General features: G+C 46.1%; 1 protein-coding gene across 15 annotated transcripts in view; it reads right to left on the bottom strand.

Annotated features, from left to right (window-relative positions):
- Window positions 1–19575, bottom strand: part of KALRN (kalirin RhoGEF kinase) — a 522320-nt gene that overhangs the window by 60343 nt on the left and 442402 nt on the right. For 2 of the 15 annotated variants that reach the window (XM_074595395.1, XM_074595396.1), the window contains one exon: window positions 4824–6188. The exons of 10 other annotated variants lie outside the window; for them this stretch is intronic. In XM_074595395.1, coding sequence (XP_074451496.1) covers window positions 6172–6188 — 17 coding nt within the window. In that variant the 3' untranslated portion in view covers window positions 4824–6171. Of the gene's footprint in view, window positions 1–4823; window positions 6189–16753; window positions 17020–19575 lie in introns of those variants that run through there. 3 more of the 15 variants (XM_074595398.1, XM_074595399.1, XM_074595397.1) reach the window with 3 other exon arrangements.

The raw sequence follows: 19575 nt of genomic DNA, 5'->3' as shown, positions 1-19575 counted from the left end.
CCTCCTAAGCCGTGCTTGTGTGAGCTCCACTGCTTCCGCGGCACATACAGCTACAAACACATTAATCATGACACTTGATACTAGCCTGAGATCCAGACACCAGGTGGATGAAGCGGAAGAGGAGGACACGTTACTGTGCTCTTCTTGCAAAGCACTAGCACATATGTGTTTTGCGAACTGTATTGGCAGAGCTGTTCGGAAACACAGTTTGCTTAAGAAAAGCCAGAGAGCCCTTTGGAGAAGACGCAGCGGCACATTGCGTGGTAATCCAGGCAGCCCGCAAGGACCAGCAAAGCGGGGCCTGCCCTCGCACTGCAGCGGGTCTGCAGGAACGCCGCGGCCCGGCAGAGAGCTACAGAGAGCGGCTGTCCTGCCACCGATGTCCTGGGACACAGGCATCTAAAAAAGGTATTTGGTGAAGCGAAATGGGTGTAGGGAGGTCAGCAGACTAGTGTGGCTAGATTGATTTCCTGGCCAAACCATTCATTCAGACAGAAGAAATGACGGTTTCCAAAACACCCCTAAGCAAACCTCCAAGAAACTTCTGGCAATAGGACTGTGACAGATACTCAGCCAGACCAAAGTGCTTTAACATTCAGGGCTTTTGCACGGCCAGAGGCAGGAAATCTTTGTTGCTGTTGCTCAAATGAACAGACGTCTATAAAAGCACAGCTCTTTTACTTGAAAAATGGAAGGCTCCAGTTCTGTGCAACCTTGGGTGAAAGGAAAAATGAAAATCTCACAGACCCGTTTTAGAGGCACAGTTGCATTCCCATTTGAGTCAGTAGGAATTACTGCTGGAACATAAATACAAGGCATTTTATTTTTACCTCCCTGTTCCCCAGAGCACGCATGGGAGGGGAGGTCTGTCTGATCAGGCTCATGCAGCACTGGAATGATCTGCAGGAACTCAGATCTCTACTGGGAAAAAGGAAATATTTCTCAGAGCAACTCGGAAGAAAATAACAGGCTTCTCTTTTTGATCCATACTAACCGCAGATCAATTACGATAGGAAGGAAATACGCTTCCATAACCAGAAATTACTACAGAATATAGCTATGAAGACAGGTGACTATGGCAGGACACAATCTTGCTTTAGGTGAGAAGAGGTGAATCATCTTCTGATTTAGGTATGGCTCCATTTCTCACCCCAGAAAAACAGCCTGAGTGAAGAGGATTTTTCCACAGAAGTCAAAGAAGATGAGCCAGAATAGGAACTCTGTAATCCTATTAGCATGTGCATTTAAATCAATATTTTTTTGCAGAAATAATTCCACTCATGAATGAAAGCCAATAATGACAATCTGACCGATGAGCACATAAATTAGCTCTGCTGTGCTCAACAGAACCCATTTTCCATATTTAGTGATTCCCGTAAAATAACATTTCTGACAAAGACGGAATTGAATCAGATATGGATGGAAGACTAACTCGGTCTTCACTCAAGCTATTATTTCCTGGAGAACGGGAATCTCTGCCCCAGAAAATCTTGGAAAGCAGGAGTCATCTAGACCCGTCCTATGAACAAACAAAGCCTCTATGTTAGTATTTCACACTAAACAAACAAGAAATGTCTAAACCATCAAAATGCACCCTCTTCTGCCCTTTCCAAGAGCATCTCCTCCACCATACAGGCTGTACGCTCCGGTTCACAGCTCTCAGCCCCCTGAGGCTTTATACTCTCCCTCAGGAAATGCTGCTGTGAGAGCCACCTCGGATCTGCTCGAGGGCTTCAGGGCTAAAGCCCTACTCAATGGACAGAAAGATGGCAGAAGGAGGTATGAAAACTGCTTCTTTGGTCTCTTCTGTGCTTTTGTATTATATGTCCAAAACACGCTCAGTGAAACATTTTTATTGGCACGAGTCAGGGTTACAAAACTTTGTGGCTTAGGCGGATGACAGGACCAATCCCAGTTTTAGTGTCAGAGCCTATTCTGCCTGTAAAACCTGGCATGGATTTGCAAAAATTTGGGAGGTAACAACATTTGGATAACACAAAGTCACTTTACAGCTATTCCTCAAGTGAAAACACTAGTTCATAACAATGTAAATAATGAATCTGACAACTTTTAATGTCAATAGATAAACTGTCTCCTCGGGCATGCCTCCGAAAAAGGCTCCAGAGAGGAACGTAAGTGAACACAAGGAAATTTTCAGTGCCCATGTCAGACAAAGATAGAGGACAACTGGCTTGAAAAGCCCTTTAGATTAGAAGTACGTTAAACTTTAGCAATGCAATTGCGAAACTTGCCCTGGAGTCCTCCACAGCTCCCCATCCACCCCCAGCCCCGCTCAGCTGCTCTACACGTGTCCAACCACAGACCTGCCCCGTGCTTCGGCTCGACGGAAAAATGAGATGAGACCACATAGGACCTGGTTTCACACCAGAGTGTAAAGACATGTTCAAACTACGCCTTTGAAATCTAAATGCAAATTTTGGTCTGAGGTTCCAATGTTCTCCCTAACTTGATAATCTCCTGGAAATTATCAGAATTGAGAAGGTTCAACTGGATTTTCTGTTTGCGTCTTGGAGTATCATTTGATTGTTTGAGGCTTCAAGCTGGAAGTAACATCAAAAGGCACAAATCAATCTGGCAGGATTCTCACAATTCCACTTACATGGATGAAATGACTTCTGTCCAGAGTCAAGAAGAGTGGTATGGAGTTAAATATTTTATGCAAAAGTTTCTAGTCCAATAGAGAAAGTAGCCTACACTGCTAAAAGCAGACATACTTGACAAACTTTCCAATCACCGTAACGCGAAAACTCAAAATTTGACTTTTTGTTTCACTGCCACACATGCAAACAAGACTAACTTCCAAAACGAGTTGGGGAAAAAAAAATGACTGAGTACTGAATTAATCACACAACATTCAGAATGCACTGTTTCTTTATTGAATAGTTGATATTTCTTGGAAATGGGAAAGAAGAGCTGCTTTGAGATAGAGGACGATCTGCAGAGTTCCCTTTAGCTATACTGCAAAGCAGGGGATGCTCCTGGGGGATTTTGCATATGGGTTTTGCCTTTGGGAAATGGTCACCTATCTGTTGGTTTTCATATTCAACTTCCTGATCATTACTTCCAGGTAGAAACCTAAGCTGAGGAAAACAGGCACTCACCTAGCTGGGCTGGGCAAACACCGTCTCTCGGAGAAGCTCATTTTTGTGGCAGGCAGCAGCTCACCTCATGCTCTCGGCAGTCAAGAAGCTGCGGATGCTTCTGCCCAAGGGTGATGCAGAGCAGGAATCGCACCCTGTAGGAGCCTCTCTCTTTCCATTAACTACAGAGGGAGTCCGAGGAAATTACACCCTCAGCTAAATTTAGTTATTGCGAATCCCCTTCCCACATTTGAGTATGTTTCATACCAGGCTGATCTCGCAGCAGGAAATGATTAGCTGAAGTTAAGCATCTGACAATTCACTTTAATGAGCAATAACTCATGGCAACCCGCCATTAGCTCCAGTTGAATAGCTTTTATTTTTAGCTGGTGTTGCTCAGATGCAGCTTTCATCCAGCATGTGCTGGGAAAGCTGACATCCCAAAGTAGTCTCCAGGTCTTGGTTGTGCCAGTCGGAGTGTCAGGGCTCAAGAGCTCCAGTTCCTGGAGGTCAGAGAAAAGTCACTGCAGTTCTGGGAAAGTTTCAAAGACCGAGATAAAACCAAAAGCCTGGAGAAACAGCAGAGAGGCGCGCGGTCTCAAGAGACCTCGCAAGAAAAGTTACTGAAATCCTGAGGGCATGCTGAATGAGTGAGCTGGGTCTCCAGGGAGAGAAACAGCACAAGGGGAAGGCACAGAGAGAGCCTGCCGAAATGACTTTGTTACTGTCCAAGAGAGCCTAGTGAGAGAACCAGCTACAGAAGTCCTCTCTATTTCATCTGCTGCTTCGTGTGGACCTAGAGCTATTGTCAGAGGTGACTCTAGGGAGGACACGGGGAAGAGAGGAAGATGAGTCCTCAGATGAATACTGGGCAGGGTCTCGTTTCCTACAGACGAGCATTTAGCCGAGGAGCTGCTGAACATGAAGGCAGAGCATGCCCTTGTGCCTCTGAAGAGGCTCTCGGGAAAGTGTGCAACTCAACTCCACAGCACCAAGCACTTGCACAGCAGCCAGAACATCTGCGGTCCTCCTCTCTGGGTGCCCACTCAGAAACGTGTTCCCATATGACGGCTTACAACTGCGATGGGGATCTACGACTTCTCCAGCGTGAGGTTTGAGCCTTTTTCTCTCCATTTATTAGCCTGGCATATTTATCCTGCTTCAGCGTCCCATCTGACCACTCACATAAGCCACTGAGCTCATGACAGGAATAATAAAAGAACAAACATCCACAGAGTGAATCCACCAACTCGTTGGTAAGTGAGATACTCCTAACCAGCTCCTGTCCCAAAATACTATGAGCTAGGTACATTATTGACCTGCCTTGAGTCCCTCAAGGGAACCTTGCTTATCTCCCCAGCAAAGCAACAGTTTTTTAGAATAGGTTTTTACTGAATAAAAGGGTGTGGAAGAGCTCAGGAAAAGAGCAGTTGCTCCACACAGCAGAGTTTGAGGCCAGAGTTTGACGCGGTACTTCTATGCACTCCATTTCATTCACCCATTCTCTTGCGTCGGGTTTGTGCCCAGCACACATGGCCCAGACCAGCCCAGAGCACCGCGAGCGCAAGTCCAACACATCTGCTGGGAGCACACGTCGGAGCAGCCTTCCCATAATGCCTCACAGCTGGGACAGCAGATTTCTGAAGTCAAGAGGCACGCATTTTGCTTTAGCAAAGAAAGGAAATAAAAAGTCAAGACTAACAAGATCCAGAAAGGGCATGCTTTTTTTTTTTTTTTGAACAAATCAACATTTATTTCAATTTAGTCAAACAACTCGTTGAAGCACTTCTCTAAGTTCTACTTTACATTTTGTATTTACACTGTCCTCGTTCTGTGACAAAAAAAATCCCCAACCCTGAAGTTCCCAGAATAAGTGCCGCTAGCAGCAAAAAGAACAAAGCCCCAAACACAAAGCAAAAATCCCCATAGATATATTCTGATAGGAGACTTATGCGTGTTCCATAAAAAACTTTTAACCCTGAACCTTTATAGAAACCTATACAGGATGAAGAGGGGGAAAATGTCGTGTTTGAAGCTGAACAAGAAGAGCAGCATTTGCTGGCCTTTGCAAGTACACTGTTACTTTTAGCATAAGGAACTGTGAAATGCTTAGACACCCACATAGAAGCAGACTTTTAAACTTTGATCTAAGCAGTTTTGCTCTGCTGGGAGCGTAAGGGTACCAGAGTCGACGAATACAATCTTTTATCCTGGTGGTGGGCACAAAAACAAACTTTATTACACATGGTTTCCAAGCAGCTGTTAGTACAATACAAGCCTTATTCTTTTGCAAAGTGTCAAGGGTCGGCTTCGTTCAGCAGCTTCCAAATTGAACTACTGTAAGAATTTTGAAGTAATTTCTCAGTTAAATGCTAAGGTCAACTCTGCCTTATGCTTGAAGCCAGCATCCTCTACAACAAGGTGGACCGCTCTGCTGAATGGGGCGAGAGAAGGGAGGAGGACAACATTTCAATACTGTATTTATGTCTCCCTACCTCAAAGGAAACTGTGGCTATGTACCCAAACAATTCCTCATGGAAACAAGAGTATCGGTGACAAAATAAATTGGAATTGGGAAAAAAAAGCAAGAACAGAACCCAAAGCTGTTTGGGATAGGAAGAAAAACTGCATGTTGAGAAAGAAGGGACTGGTCATTAAACTTTCCAGGCACACACAGGGCTCAGAAAGCACAGAAAACAAGCAGAACAAACAAACACAACTGTGTGCATCTTAGCGTCAGCTTCTTTTGCCAAATGCAGTAGCTTCCAACATTCAGCAGCTGTCTCTTGCTTTCTAGTGCTGTGAAGTTCTCTTTGGTACTTGGAGGCTGTCAGGAGCTCCGGGCAAAGAGAAAGTCTTTGTCCATTTACCAACCAATTCCAAAGGCGCTGATCTTGAATAACTTTACTAAGCAAGAGTGACACAGATGTCTAGGAAAGGGGGCTTTTCTCTTAGTAAAGTTGTGGTAGGTGCAGTGGAAACCCAAGGCAATCTACATGCTTGTCAAATTGTGCCTAGGTAAGAACAGAGTCCTCCATGAACGTCTCTCATTTGTTCACTCTTAAATTATTCAGGCTCTGACAGCCCCTGAAAAGAAAAGAACGGAATAAGAATAAGTTGCAAGTGGTGCAGGGCGAGAGCGGACACCACGTAACCACCAAGAACAACGAGGTTGGGGTGTTTGACGACAGACACACTGCAGCCGGAGCCTCCAGAGCTGGTGCCCAAAGCAGCTTCCTCCACGCCCTTGTCTTCCAGAAATACTAGCGGAAAATACAAGCTCACAGCAAAGGTACTGGTTGGGATGAATTAAAAGAAGTAATGAATGAAGTAAATGCAAACAGCGGTTTGGAAATAAAACACACAAATAAGAACTGCTGGTGCTTGCGATGTTTTGCTTTTTGAACACGGCACAGGGAAATGGCTAAGCAACTCAGAGACTTTTAACTGCACACTCAAGACTATCAGTTAGACTTGCGAGAAGCTTTCATTCACTCAGTAGGAAAATGAGAACATCACTTGCCGCCCCATATAACAGGCTCACGCAATCTACGTCTGGTTTTTTGTTTGACAGCTCTCCAGGGCAGGGAGCAGTTCTGTGAGGAACCTTCACCGTTGCGCCGGTCAACAAGTTTATCAAATTTCAGGTGACGAAATCACTACTACACTCTATCTGCGTCAGCAAGAAAGATGGGATGGGAACTTGAAGTCTCAGAGAGCATCTGCTGCATGGGAACAGGAGCGCTCTCTGCAGCACCCTGCCGAGGTCTCAGCTCTCTGAAGCTGCGCAAGTGCCTTGACCCAGCCACCAGCCTTTACAATAAGGCTAGCTCCGAGAAACTCATTGATTTTGACTTCTGGAGGGCCACACGGAGCCTCCCATGGCTTTCATGGTGCCTACACCATCATTCCATACCAGCAGCCTCCTCATGGAAAAAGTTCTACGTCCAGCTTAGCACAGATGGGGAGAAGTGCACTACATAAACTGTACCACTTAGTTCCCAGCTGCGTCACTGCATCTAATCGCAAGTAGCTGTAAAAATGCTCTACTAAGCAACATGTCTAATAAGAGATTATCATTACAAAAGCTATCTTCACTACTGCTGAGTAATTGCTTTATTTGGGACATACCTTTCAAAGCAGCTAAGAAAAAGAAATGCTTATTTGAACACAACAGCAAGGGCTGGATCGACCTAGCAGCAGAGTCTCTTTGATTCTAGAAAGACTTTGTTGAATACGGGTAATCTCATGCCACAATGTACGATGTCTGGTCACAGACATCCACGTGCCTGATAGTTTAGTATCCCCAGGACAAGTGACTGCAGTGAATATTCAGTAAGCATTAGCCTTTAAAACGTTTTTCTGGAGCTTGCCTTGCTTGAGGCTTTTCTTAGACACGCTGCCAGGTCAAATTTTATGGCAGCACACCTCTGAGCAGCTACAGCCCACCCTGAGCAGCCCGGGATGTTCAAGCCTGAGTAATTTCTCTGCTACTAAGACAAAGTCAACTGAGATGCTGCTGTCTGCTCAGCACCTGTGCCCGGGCAGGACCTGTGCTCTGCTATTGTGGAGCTGAACTTACTACTGTAACATTCAAAGTGTTTGCTTCCTTCTTGCCTAAAGCTATGATTTTTCTTCTGCTGCCCTAGAAAGGATCCCTGTTGATAAATACTTATTCCATTTCCTAAAGAAGTCTATTCAGCCTCCACATGCTTCAGCTGAGAGCGATGTTTAAATATCGTGTTGATCCTCAGGGTTCAAACTACAGAAGGTACAAAGAACACCAGACTTGAGGCACTTCAATGGCATTAGCAGTGAATCATCTTTTTACATTGTACTGCTCAGATACATTTGGACCTAAAATACATTTGCATTTCTAATTAAAACAGATTACCATTAGTAACTAAAGAATGTCTTAAATCAGAATCCTTAGGCCATAAAAGCTAATTGCATGATGCTAAAACTGGATTTCAAAAATATACATATTATACCCCCTGCAGGATTAATTAGGCAACATCTCTTCAAAAGAGTTCTCAAAAGTGTATTTATTCAGCATGTGGTTAAATTATACTGGGTTGTGCAACACTTTTCATAGCCTGCCTGCCTTGGCGCACGCTTCTGCAGCAGCCGACAGCTGGGGCCTTGTTCGTCAGGGGTGCTCAACGTGGGCAAATCTAATTCGGGACCACAGCGAACCCCAGCCGACGAGAAGGAACACACATGCTGGTTCGTGCTCTCTGCCTCGCCACCATCTAGATACTGCCTTCCCCCCTAATGCCATCCTGCTGCTTCCCGCTGCGCAGCGGGCATTGCTTTGGCCACAGTTGACTGGTGCCGCTGAGCAAGATGATCTCGGGTACGTGTATGATGTGCTTTGTAGGACAGGCCTATAAAAAGGCTGAAATCAAGTGGTAGATATAAATCTGGAAGCTGTAAGTGCTGATTATTTGATGCTTACTTTGTCACCAATTTCCTACATGACCTCACGAGAGTTTCAGAGCGCTCACGGAACTGCAACGTCTTTTCAAATAGGTTGAGACTGTACTGCGTGTGCCGGGGATATAAGAAACCTCTGTTCACTAAAGCTGCATGTGCATTATGAAGGGAGGAGAAAAGAAAAAAACAACACGGCATAACAGGGCACATCCTCGGCTGCTACACTCTGTAGCTGTAATTGTCAGCAAGCCTAAACTGCATGAAAAAGTGTCCTCAGTGGATTTAGCTGTAGCTGGGGATGTGCCACTTCCAGCTCCCCTTGTGCGCTCAGAGCTGCTTGCTCCATGTGAAATCTGAACATTGAAAAATGCCTGGAAAACATAACAGTGGAGACACCTCCAGGGTCACTAAATCCAGTCCCTTCTTATCAGAGGTAAGAGTCCATCTCTTTCCTAAATGTTTAATTCAGTGCTAGTGAACAAGGGATCTTTGCTCAAAACTGACGTACAGACTGTACTTGTGCTTCCCTGTACACAGCAACATTAAATTTTCATGTTAATTTACAACTTTCCAACACAAAAGATAACAATCTCCACCAGAAACCACCTACTGGTTCCTCACGATCACATTTGCTAACGGGTTCCCAGCAGGTCTGGCTCCCGGGCTTTACCCCTTTATGCAACCTCATAGCCTTGCACAGCCTGGAAGATAATTTTGCAGGGATCCAAGATTTCAAAGTTGTTGAGCTGTAGCAGGACTAGCAATGGCTGTAACACAACCAAGTGCATCGGGCTGCACTAAGGGCAACAGAATAGCAAGTACTAACTTAACTCCTCCTACGAAAACACACAAAACAGGAGATGTATTTTTTCTGTTTTCCAAAAGTACTGAGCAACCACATTTCCCGTGCAGCAGAGGAGTGCCCATAAGCATTGGGAAGTGCTGAGAGGTGAGAGAGCAAGAAACCAGCCAGAGTTATAGTGGGCTTTCTGCAACGTGATGTTACACATGCTACATCAGAGAAAAGCAAACAACAAGTACGTAAACTGAAGCGTATATAACAGCTCTCTCCCCATCAAATTGAAGAAACCCCCTTGGCTCTTCTATTATTAACTGTTGTAATTCAGGTTTCAGATTCTATTTCTCCTCTCATTGGTACTTCACTGCTGAAATTTTCATGTTTTGTCCTAATTATCTGCAAGGAGCTCAGGCGACATGTGTGATTTCCATGTTCTCAGCCTGCTGGGGAGAGGACTGCGGGGCTGGTCCAGGACAGAGGCTGACAGATTGAGAGTCACGTCAAACACCACAGGAGACCCGATGGGACGCACTAACTACCTTTAATCCAAGGAGCGGTTTGTGTTTCAGCATAATCAGCCACATCAAACATTATGAACTAAAAGCAAACAGGTTAATTTTTGGTTTGTGGTTTTCTAATGGCAAAGAACATTAGCCAAGGGAGACATTTTCGAGCATATCTTGTTAGGTATTATTTTCTAATAATTCTTTACACGTGCTAAAGTCCTAATTATGATCGACAGATCTTTTTTAAGAAAACATCCAGATGTGCTTCTGCAGTTGTTTTAAAAAGTATCTTTACATGACATTGAATTGCGTGATGCAATATTAGCAATTGAACCATTCTGCAATAGCAACTGATACGCAGTGGCTAAACTGTCAGAGAACTGGATTTCCTTACTAAATTGAAAACCGCCTCTGGAGATCCCTCCTGTAATCACTATCCGCCCAACCACTTCTTCTCTTTTGAAAAGAAATTGCAACTTTTGCCCAAGATGAAAGTGTTTTCATAAAGCCTGTTAACAGACAAGAATTACATTGAAATCTAACAGTGTTCTAGTGTGTTTGAGACATTATCTTGATGCTATTTTTAGACTGAAACATTTTGAGGTTTGGGGGTTTTTTTAACTTTAAAACAATACATTAGTTTTCCTAATACATACATAAGTTTTAGCAAGGTGTATGCTGAAACATAACGGTTTGGAAATAAACCAAAATCCTTCTGGGGTCATGTGAAATAACTGCCCTTTTTGTTTCACTTCAAAATGGATAGATTTTACTTCAGCATCCACGCATTGAATTCCTAAACAATACATCTATCTGGCACTTATTTTATAGGAAAGCAGCATGTTTAGTTACCCTGTGTTCTTTGCAGTCAACAGAGAGTTACCCAAGCCATATTTTTCACAATTATCTGTTCTCTTTCCCTTAGAATAAAATCTCCCTTCTTCAGGCTTCTGACAAGATGAATAAAGCCTTGTGAATTCTTACATGCTTCTTAGAGCGAATAGGAAGTTTAGGAGCTTTGCCTGCACAAAAGCAAACCCCATGTTTCTTGAAAGCTGGATGAATTCGTGGAAGTTGAAAACAATGCAGCAATCTGGATAACAAGGATCCCCACCACGCATTCACCCCCAGACTAGTAACTGAAAGCTGATCTTTATAGAAGCTCTTGCTATCAATTTAACACATACGAATTAAGATTTGAAAGTCTATTTTCTGTAAAACTTTTGTCACATCCACATCTCAAAAGATAAGGCTGCAAGGTCAGTTGCGAGAGAGACACACGAAACCGGAGAATGAGGGGCTAGCTTGTGTAGAGAGAGTTAGAGTTGCCCAGCAGCGCGTGTAACTTTCAAAAAATGAAAAAAATTAAACTAGTATTACTTGGATCTTGGAAACTGAGAGAAAGTTGTTAAAGCATCCTGAACACTGGCACTGATATGATAAACATCAGATTTACAGAAAGTGGCTGGCGGAAGATGAGAGCGGTGAGCTGAGAGTCACGTGCAGCAACCAGCACTTCGAAAATCTCAAACCTCCTGTGCTCTTGGACATTTTATATTTTGTAGTAACACAGACCCACAGAAAACATGACCTGCTGTATCCAGGAACAAGGTTTCTACCCTCAAAAAACCCTCCTGCATACAGGTAAGACTTAACAACACTTAAAACTAAATGATCCTAAAAGAGCTGACCGTTCCCCCAGCCTGCAAACAGAGCAGTGGCCATGCTTCTCCTTCAGCTGTCTACACTCAGAGGCTGCTTATCAACCTCAGGACTTCTCCTGCTGAAATCCTCCCACGTCTCATTGCCACGTTCAAGGGAGGACATGCCCATGCACACAAATACTAACACGTTCAGACCAGAGAGTCTTTTTTTACCCCAAAAGACTGGCATGGGGACTGTCAGGCATGCTTTTGGGACACACTTAACTCAGGACCATCTGTCAGGAGGGTGTAGCGCAGGTGTGGGAAAGCACTTTTCCACACTAATAAAAGGAGTGATTTTTTTGCTAACAGTATTCACCTTGTCATGTTAAACCTGCTTGCTCAACTGAGCAGTGTTTTCATCAACTCTTTTGTCCCTTCCAATAAGTATCTGCCATGACCTACTCCGACTCCTGACTCAGCCTTCAGAGGTGAGAAAACACAGGACTTGGAAGAGACGCGCATGTCACGGGCTTACCAGTTTGCTCTTAATAGAACTGGAAGAAAATAACAGCTCTCCCAAACCTCACCACAGCCATTTGCTTGTGAATCTGCCAGGAGAAAGATCCGAGCACAACTCTGGCAGGAGAGAGGGACTGCCCACCCACAGAAGACCAGTACACTTGATCCTCTGGACTTTACTGAGATGCAACTAATGAGCAACAGATGGACTTCACCCAAGGAGTGTATTTGGGGAAGGTAACCGTTTCCTCATATTTCTCTTTCAGGAAGGACCAGGAAACTAAGCAAGCTTTGGTTGACACCCTTCATTTTACTATTGTTTTCTCCTCTGCCTCAATTTTGACGGAACTGCTTTGGCCATGCATTCCATTATGCTTTACACAGTGTAACCATGGCTCAGCCTGAAACACTAAATAAAATATGTTCAAATTAGGAAATGTTATGGGCTTGAATATATTACTGCAGATCACTCTCTTGCTACCACTCAGCACAAAGGTACCAGTTTCCTTAGCAAAGCTCTGCAGATCGCAGTAACACAGTGTCAGCACCTTCTATAAAAAGCACCATCAGATCTCACTTTTTACCTAATGAAGAAATAACTTTTATTAACATGCTGTTGACAGCCCTTGTAATGATGCTGGTGTGCCCAACTTCCAGTTAAGGCTCTGTTTCTGACCAGCTAGCAAAGATGTACAAGGTGGCTGGCTGAACTCCCTTCACTGCACATTAGTCACCGTCACTCTGCCAAGAGAAGCTTACTTTGTTAATCTTACAGCAAAGAGGTTCACCAGACTGAGCCAGTAACAAATCAAAGACTCAGGGAAGGCTAGCAAGAAGAGAAAAATGAAAGAAAGAAAGAAAGAAAAAGAGGACAGTAAAACAAAAAAATGCAGAAGGAAGAGCAAAACCGTAGAAGATAGGAAAGAGGAGAAGCCAGAGGGATAGGAAATTTAAATAAGAGCTTACCAGGAGCTTAGCACAAACCCACTCAGTCTCTCATTTTTAACACGCTGAGATTAAAGGTTTGACATTCAGATTAAGTTTCTTTTGTTCTGAAATAGAAAGTTTGGATACGACCAGCAGCCTTCTCAGAAGAGCAACTGTTCGAGGAGGCAGAGGGACATGTTCTTTACTGACGCCGATATGGCACATCCATTTAAATCCATCTTCCCTGTTTCTGTCTACCCTCAAGTAAAAAATGCTTTATATTCTCACCTGAAGCCATTCTGCAGCCACATAACATTATCTAGAACGGGGTGTAACATGTTGCACTGTAAAGTTATGCCGACAATAGGCTACTTTTAACCACAGACCCCTTTCTTTGGGCTGTACCTGATGCACTAATAGCTACCTTCTCAAGTTCAGTAGATCAGAACACCTCTCTCCTTGTGCTCAAAAAAGAGCATTTCCTACACCTTGTTAGTGCTTTCCACCCTTCTGGTGCTCTTTAGGGCAACGAGACCCCAGCGTGCTCCAGGCTGGGCTAGAACGGAATGAGTTCAACAACTGGAAAGAAATGTGCTCTAAATAAGGCCCTGGCTATAACACAGCACGCAGAATTTAACTTTGAGGTTAAATCTGAGTCACTGACTAGTCTTTACAGCCCCCAGCGCATCAGAGCCTGGAGTTCAGTCTCCACCTGAGCCAAGCTCCACGCACCCACTGCTGAGCTTCAGAGCTCTGCGCTGAAGGTAGCGCGGAGCGATGGCACTCACCCGCTAGACTTTGCTCTGTGTTTAAAGGCAATGAAGTTTTGACCTTGTCACATTTCAGGCACACAGCTGACCTTTTTTGCTTTAGAAAAGACGTTTCACAAAGCCTGAATCCCTCCAATTTCTTCGCTTTCCTTCATCACGACCCTTTTAACGAAGCCTCTAATCTGAACCACACAGATAACTGAGAAAATGGACTTCAAGTTGAAAGAAAATAAGCTATATTCAATTGCAAATCCTGGACTGATTTCTAACGAGAGTTCAATGACTTTCTAGTTATCAGAAGACCATCAGAATTTGAACCCTCTTATCAGTCTGCTTTCAGAGCCAGTTTTGCAGCACTAAGAAGCATCCCATTACACCAGGTCACTTTGCATTTGTGCATTTAGGAGATACCGCAAAGCAAAATGCCTCGCAAAGCAAAAAGCCTCGCTTGCCCACTCTTGGCTGATTAAGGCCATTGGCCTGAGGGCTGTGCAAGTATCATGCTCCTAACTACCCCTTTTTATGGGGACAGACTCTTGCTCTGAGGCACTCCTATATTAGGATTTGTATCTCTCCATACTTCAGAACAGACAACTAGTCCTTATTTAGTTCATGCAGGGAAATATCAGGGTCAGAGCAAAACTGCAAATGGTGCTCAGTGTCAGTTGCTTTCTCTGGATGGATCCCAATAGCTTTGTATATGGGCAAAGCTGACAAGATCAGAAACTCACCAAGAGAAACAAGCGAAAAAGCAGTATCAAGGTCTTTACCACTGCAAAAGATGGGTTAAGAGTGATGCGGAAGAGTAGTTTAAGTTATTAGTCAAAATCCTTCAGAGAAATGCCCGGTTACACAGAATTTACCTATTGCATGATACACCGGGGACCCAGGGTTTGTTTTTTTTCAGCTCTGCATTATTGTTGCTATTTAGGAGATCAAGCACCCATATCACTTCCAAGCTTCACCACGCAAAAAGCACTGACACAGCTTGTACCAACATAACCTCTGTCTGAGCATAGAACGCACGCTCATCTTCTCAAGTTCTCTCACCAGACAATTCTTATTGGCACCACAAAACCTACTCAGTTGTTGCAAAAGACCAAGATGCATCGAGCATCTGACACCAGGAAAAAGCAGAGCTGCATTTCCAAAGGCAAAGGGAAGGTCATTTATGGGGCAGCAATGAGAACAGCTCCAAAGTGCTTCATATCCATCTTAAAACCAAACTACTGTCACCTATTTGTACTGCAAGTCTGAGATCAGTGAGTCACGAAGAGTGTCCCCTGCCCCAGAAGCAAAGATGATCACTGAGAATGCACAATACATGAAGTTAGAGCTTCAAAGGTCTGGTGGCCACATTAAAGCATCTCCAAGCTTAATGGCGGAAGCTGCCAACAGCAGCACTGACGCTGTAGTCTGGGGCACCCAAATCCCTCATGGAACGTCAGGTTTGGTACCTGCTTATATTCAGGGAGTATTTCCACCATCTGACTAGATCTGGTTTTCTTTCATAAACACAGCATAACAGACAACCTTTTTAAACTTTTTGTCCAGAGTTTATTACCAAGGACAAGAAAGAAGTAAAGCAATCGGTCTCACAAAACACCTTTTGTTACTAACCCAGTAAACTAGAACTGCAAACACAGTTAACATTTCAAAAGGAGAGAGAGGAGACAGCTGTTTCCCCGACCCCCTTCTAGAGACAGTTTGCAGGCAGGACAGGCAGCAGGGAGATTTTAATCTGTTAGAATCAACATTTTAAAGACCAGAACCATCTCAGAGAGCTTGAATGCTGCTCCAACCTGCTGCATGGGCCAACACATTAAAGCATTGGCTGTCTGAGAGACTTGGCTTTGACAGTAATTTAGTACCACAACCTTTCTGTTAGCAGCCCTATCCCTACAACCAGGTTACATGTTCCTTCTTAAAGGCTGCAAAACAGTGGGGTTTTGTGCATTGACCTCAAGAGTCACTTCTTTGGCATGAAGCAGTGTGCCCTCCCGAGGCTGAAAAAGATCAACGTCTTATGAAATCACGGCAAACTCCATCACCAACTAGTTCTGCTTTGCTGCTGTCACCACACAAGCGTGACTCCAGTTCAATAACCGGGGAAACAGGGCGCCTGCATTGCGAATGTGTGCCTCATGAAATTAGTAAACCCACCCATCCTCAAATCATCTTTATCTGGGGATGTGCAAATGGGTTCCACAATTACCAAAAAAATGCATAAAAAAAGCTTTGGTCTTTAAAAAAAAGGACCCAAAACAAAAGAAAAGGCAAGCTTTGTTTGGGACATTTTTGCTTGGCCATTCAGAGAACAGGAAACACTGAAATGCCACACACATCTTCAAAAACCTCACATTATCCAGAACAAGTTCAAGGAGCCATATCACAGCATAAAGGCTGCGGGCTGGGAAATCTTCAGTCAATGCAGCTGAGCTGCACTGTTCCTTGTAAAAGCCAGCTTTTTATTTTATTTTTACAAGGCGCTCTAGCTGCCGCAGCTTTCCCACATCCCTCATAGCGTTTCAACTCAGCCAGCTTCCCCAGACCTTCCCACATCACCATTCAGAGATTTGTGAACTGTGAGAAACAGATGTTCTCAAAGCTTTTTGCTCCTATCCAAGCCCAAGAAAGAGTAGAAAGAGGGAGGGGAAAAAAAAAAAAAAAAAAAAAAAAAGAAGACATCTCATTTAAGCAAATATTTCTCCCCGCCCTATTGACCTTAGAGTCCCAGGGTGTTTCCTACCAGCAACGATAAAATGCATCCTGTCAACTTTAGCCCTCTCCCTCCCGATGCCCGGGGCCGGTTCGCCCGCCCACCCCCGGGGGAAAGGGCCCTGCGGCTCCCTGCGGAGGGGGCTGCGGGGCGCCGACCCCGGCTGCTCCCCGCCTTCACCTGCCCCTTCCCTCCGCTCGTCCCGGGGCAGAACGGGCGGGCGGCGGAGGGGGAAAGGGGGGATGCTGCGCCCGCGGAGCCCCCGGCCCACCGGCGCCTGACCCAGCCCCCGCGGGGGGACCCGTTCCCTGCACCCCGGACCCCACCGACCTTTGCAGGAGCAGCAGCAGCAGCACTTCGCCAAGAGCCATCCTACACCGGAGCGGGCGGGATAGGCGCGCCTGCCCGCTTTCATGCTGCCTTCGGGCTGCTCATGGCAAGGAGCCACCGGCCCGCTTGGGAAAAACAACAAATCACAATTAAAAAAAAAAAAAAAGCCCTAAAGCCAAAAAAATATGTAAAAATAGCCGTGATAAGCGGCCGAGCCGCTGGCGGCCGCGGCGCCCAGCAGCCGCTGTCCCCGCCGTGCGCGGCGCGCACCTCCGGGGGCGGAGCGGGGCGGAGCGCGGACCGCGGCCACCGCGCCGCCTCCTGCAACCGGGCGGAGCGCCCTGCGCGCCCGCGGCCCGGCGGGGAGGGGGGGGCTGCGCGGAGACGGGGCTCCCGCCTCTGTCTGGAAGGAAAAGGAGTTTTCGGGGGGAGGAAAATGGTGTGACCGCGCTCGGGCCGGCGGCCGCGAAGTCGGTAGCGAGACAAAAACTGCCTGGGAGGAAGTTTGCTGAAGCTGTGACATGTTGTGGAGGAGGGTTCCTCCAAAGTCTTTAAAAGGCAAAACCTGTGTTGCTGTGTTTTTTTTAAAGTTCACTACTCTTTTTTTTTTTTCCCCAGCACCATTCCTTGGCATATGCATCTGACAGCTAAAACTTTTCACAACTAGTTGAAAATATTAAATCCAGCCTGCTGTGATCCCAACTGCTCTGCCCGGCTGCTTTCTGCTGTAGGAAACCTGCCTGAAGCACTGTAGGGTAAATGACACATGGACCAACCCGCCTGAGATCCAGATGCACAGCTTGCTTTGGAAGGTGCCAACCTGTTGTGTTAGGATTTCCCACCTAAAGCATGGAAAACTGGAGGTGCCAAAAACATCCTGAACCTTGCTGGAGGCAGCTGGTAGGGGAGGTCAGGCAGGATTCCAGAGTGGCAGCATCATCGTTTTGCGCTCTGGTATCGAAAGCTGAACAAACCCAACAAGCTGCTTCTCCCAGGCATAAGCGTGTATGGAGAGGGAAGAGCAGAGTGTTGTGCTTTGTGTCCCTGTGCCAGGACTTCAGCCTGAGCGGGCATGGCTGTACCGGTGCCACAGACTGGGGAGCTGGACTAAGGCTTTTGGTTTGCTGCCTAATGGCTTTGAGTAAGCGACGCTCCTGTGGGGCCAAGGGCCGTTTCTAGACAGAAGGTGACAGCTGCAGCTTCAGCACAGAGTTCACAAACCCACCTCGGTTTGCACCTATGTAGTGGGTGCTGTTGGCCGGGGGAGGCCTGTGCTGGGTGACTTCATGTAGCTGCCAGGTGGGATCCTGCAGACCCTAGAGCCACCCTGGCAGAAGGACCCCAGTACCCGGTGCCAGGAGAGTCCCAGAGATCTTCTCTGAGAGACTCCCTCCACCACAACGGCAAATATGAAACCTTCCTGCTTCACTTCTGGCTGCGGGGTAGGAACTGTTCTTTGACTACAGCCTCACGGGAAGGACTGACAACCTCTTAAGAAGCCTGGAGTGTGCAAAATTTTCCTGTAAATTTCCCTTGAGCACCAAGGTGCTTTTCAATACATAAGAACATGTGTTGTGTCTTTCTTTGACTTGGGTCCTTGCCTATCTGGGAGATGCAAAAGAATGTCTCGGGGGTACACTCAGGGCTCTTGTGCCTGTAGGAGGGAGATAATAGGTCTCACTGGAAAAAGAAACCGCAGCTGCACCCAGAGAAGGAAGAGGTGGACTAGGAACCAGCTAGGACCCCCCCACCCATCTTGCCTCTCCCTTTCCCTATAGACTGTTTGTCTCTGCCATGGCACAACAGGCAGCAGCTCTCCAGGCAGCTGTTTTGGCTACCTAAAGCGCAAGGCAGTAAGAAGGCACCAGCTTTGGGCCTCTGAGTGATTCAGGAAACTTAGAGCGGGGCTCTTTCGGGAAGGCAGCTCTTCACTTCTCCTCTGCTTTCTGCTTCATACCATGTCTCTCTCTTTTCTAATCCACTCTGTCATACCACATCCACCTTCTGCCCTATGGGCTGGCTGCCTCCCACCTAAACTCAGCCTGCTTCATGCAAACAGAAAAAAGCGGTAAGGTGAACATTCTCGTCACTGGCATTTCTCTGTTCACGTAGTGTCTGCCCGGACTGGCGATATGGGCTCCGAGGCAGGAGCAGTCCCTATATAGTGCCTCGTATGCCGCAGCCCTGCTCTTGGTAGGTTTTAAAAGTCATCATAGGAAAATCTTATTAAATCTTATCAAATCCTCATTTAAGAAACTAGGAAACATCCTAAAAGTAGCGTTTCACCCCTAAATTCCCGAGATTCCCGGAAGAGCTGGCCGCTACGAGGTCCCGCCTCGGCGGCTGCAGCCCGGGCTGCGGGGCGTGCGGGGGCCCCCCCGCGCCGTCCCCCGGCGCCGGGCGGTGGCGGGGCTGGCGGGGACACCTAGCGGCAAAGCCCGGCATGGCCGAGGGCTGGGAGCGCGGGGGGCTCGGTTGGCCTCACTCGGGGGGCGTCTGAGCCACCGGGCCGAGGAAAGGCGCCCGAGAAACGCAGTGAAGCGGTGCTGGGGCTGGAGTTTCAGTAAAACAGCGCTAAGGCGGTGGAGTCCGAGACTCTCCGGAGGGTTTTGAGACAACTTTGTAGCTCTTGCAATTGCAGCTAAACTTAAAAACGTACTTAAGATGCAATCTCAGCTCTGAAAAACTGTTTGCTTAATTAAATCAGAATTGAAGTCATTATTGTGGGGGGAAGTAGGCTTCCTCCTCCCCTCCTCTTCCCCCCTTTACAGTTCTAGCGATATTGTGAAGGTTATATCTAAAAAGTTACTCTTTAAAAATAC

Source organism: Larus michahellis, chromosome 7 (genome assembly GCF_964199755.1).
Source record: "Larus michahellis chromosome 7, bLarMic1.1, whole genome shotgun sequence".
Taxonomy (NCBI): Eukaryota; Metazoa; Chordata; class Aves; order Charadriiformes; family Laridae; genus Larus; species Larus michahellis.
This window is presented reverse-complemented; position numbering and strand designations above follow the sequence as displayed.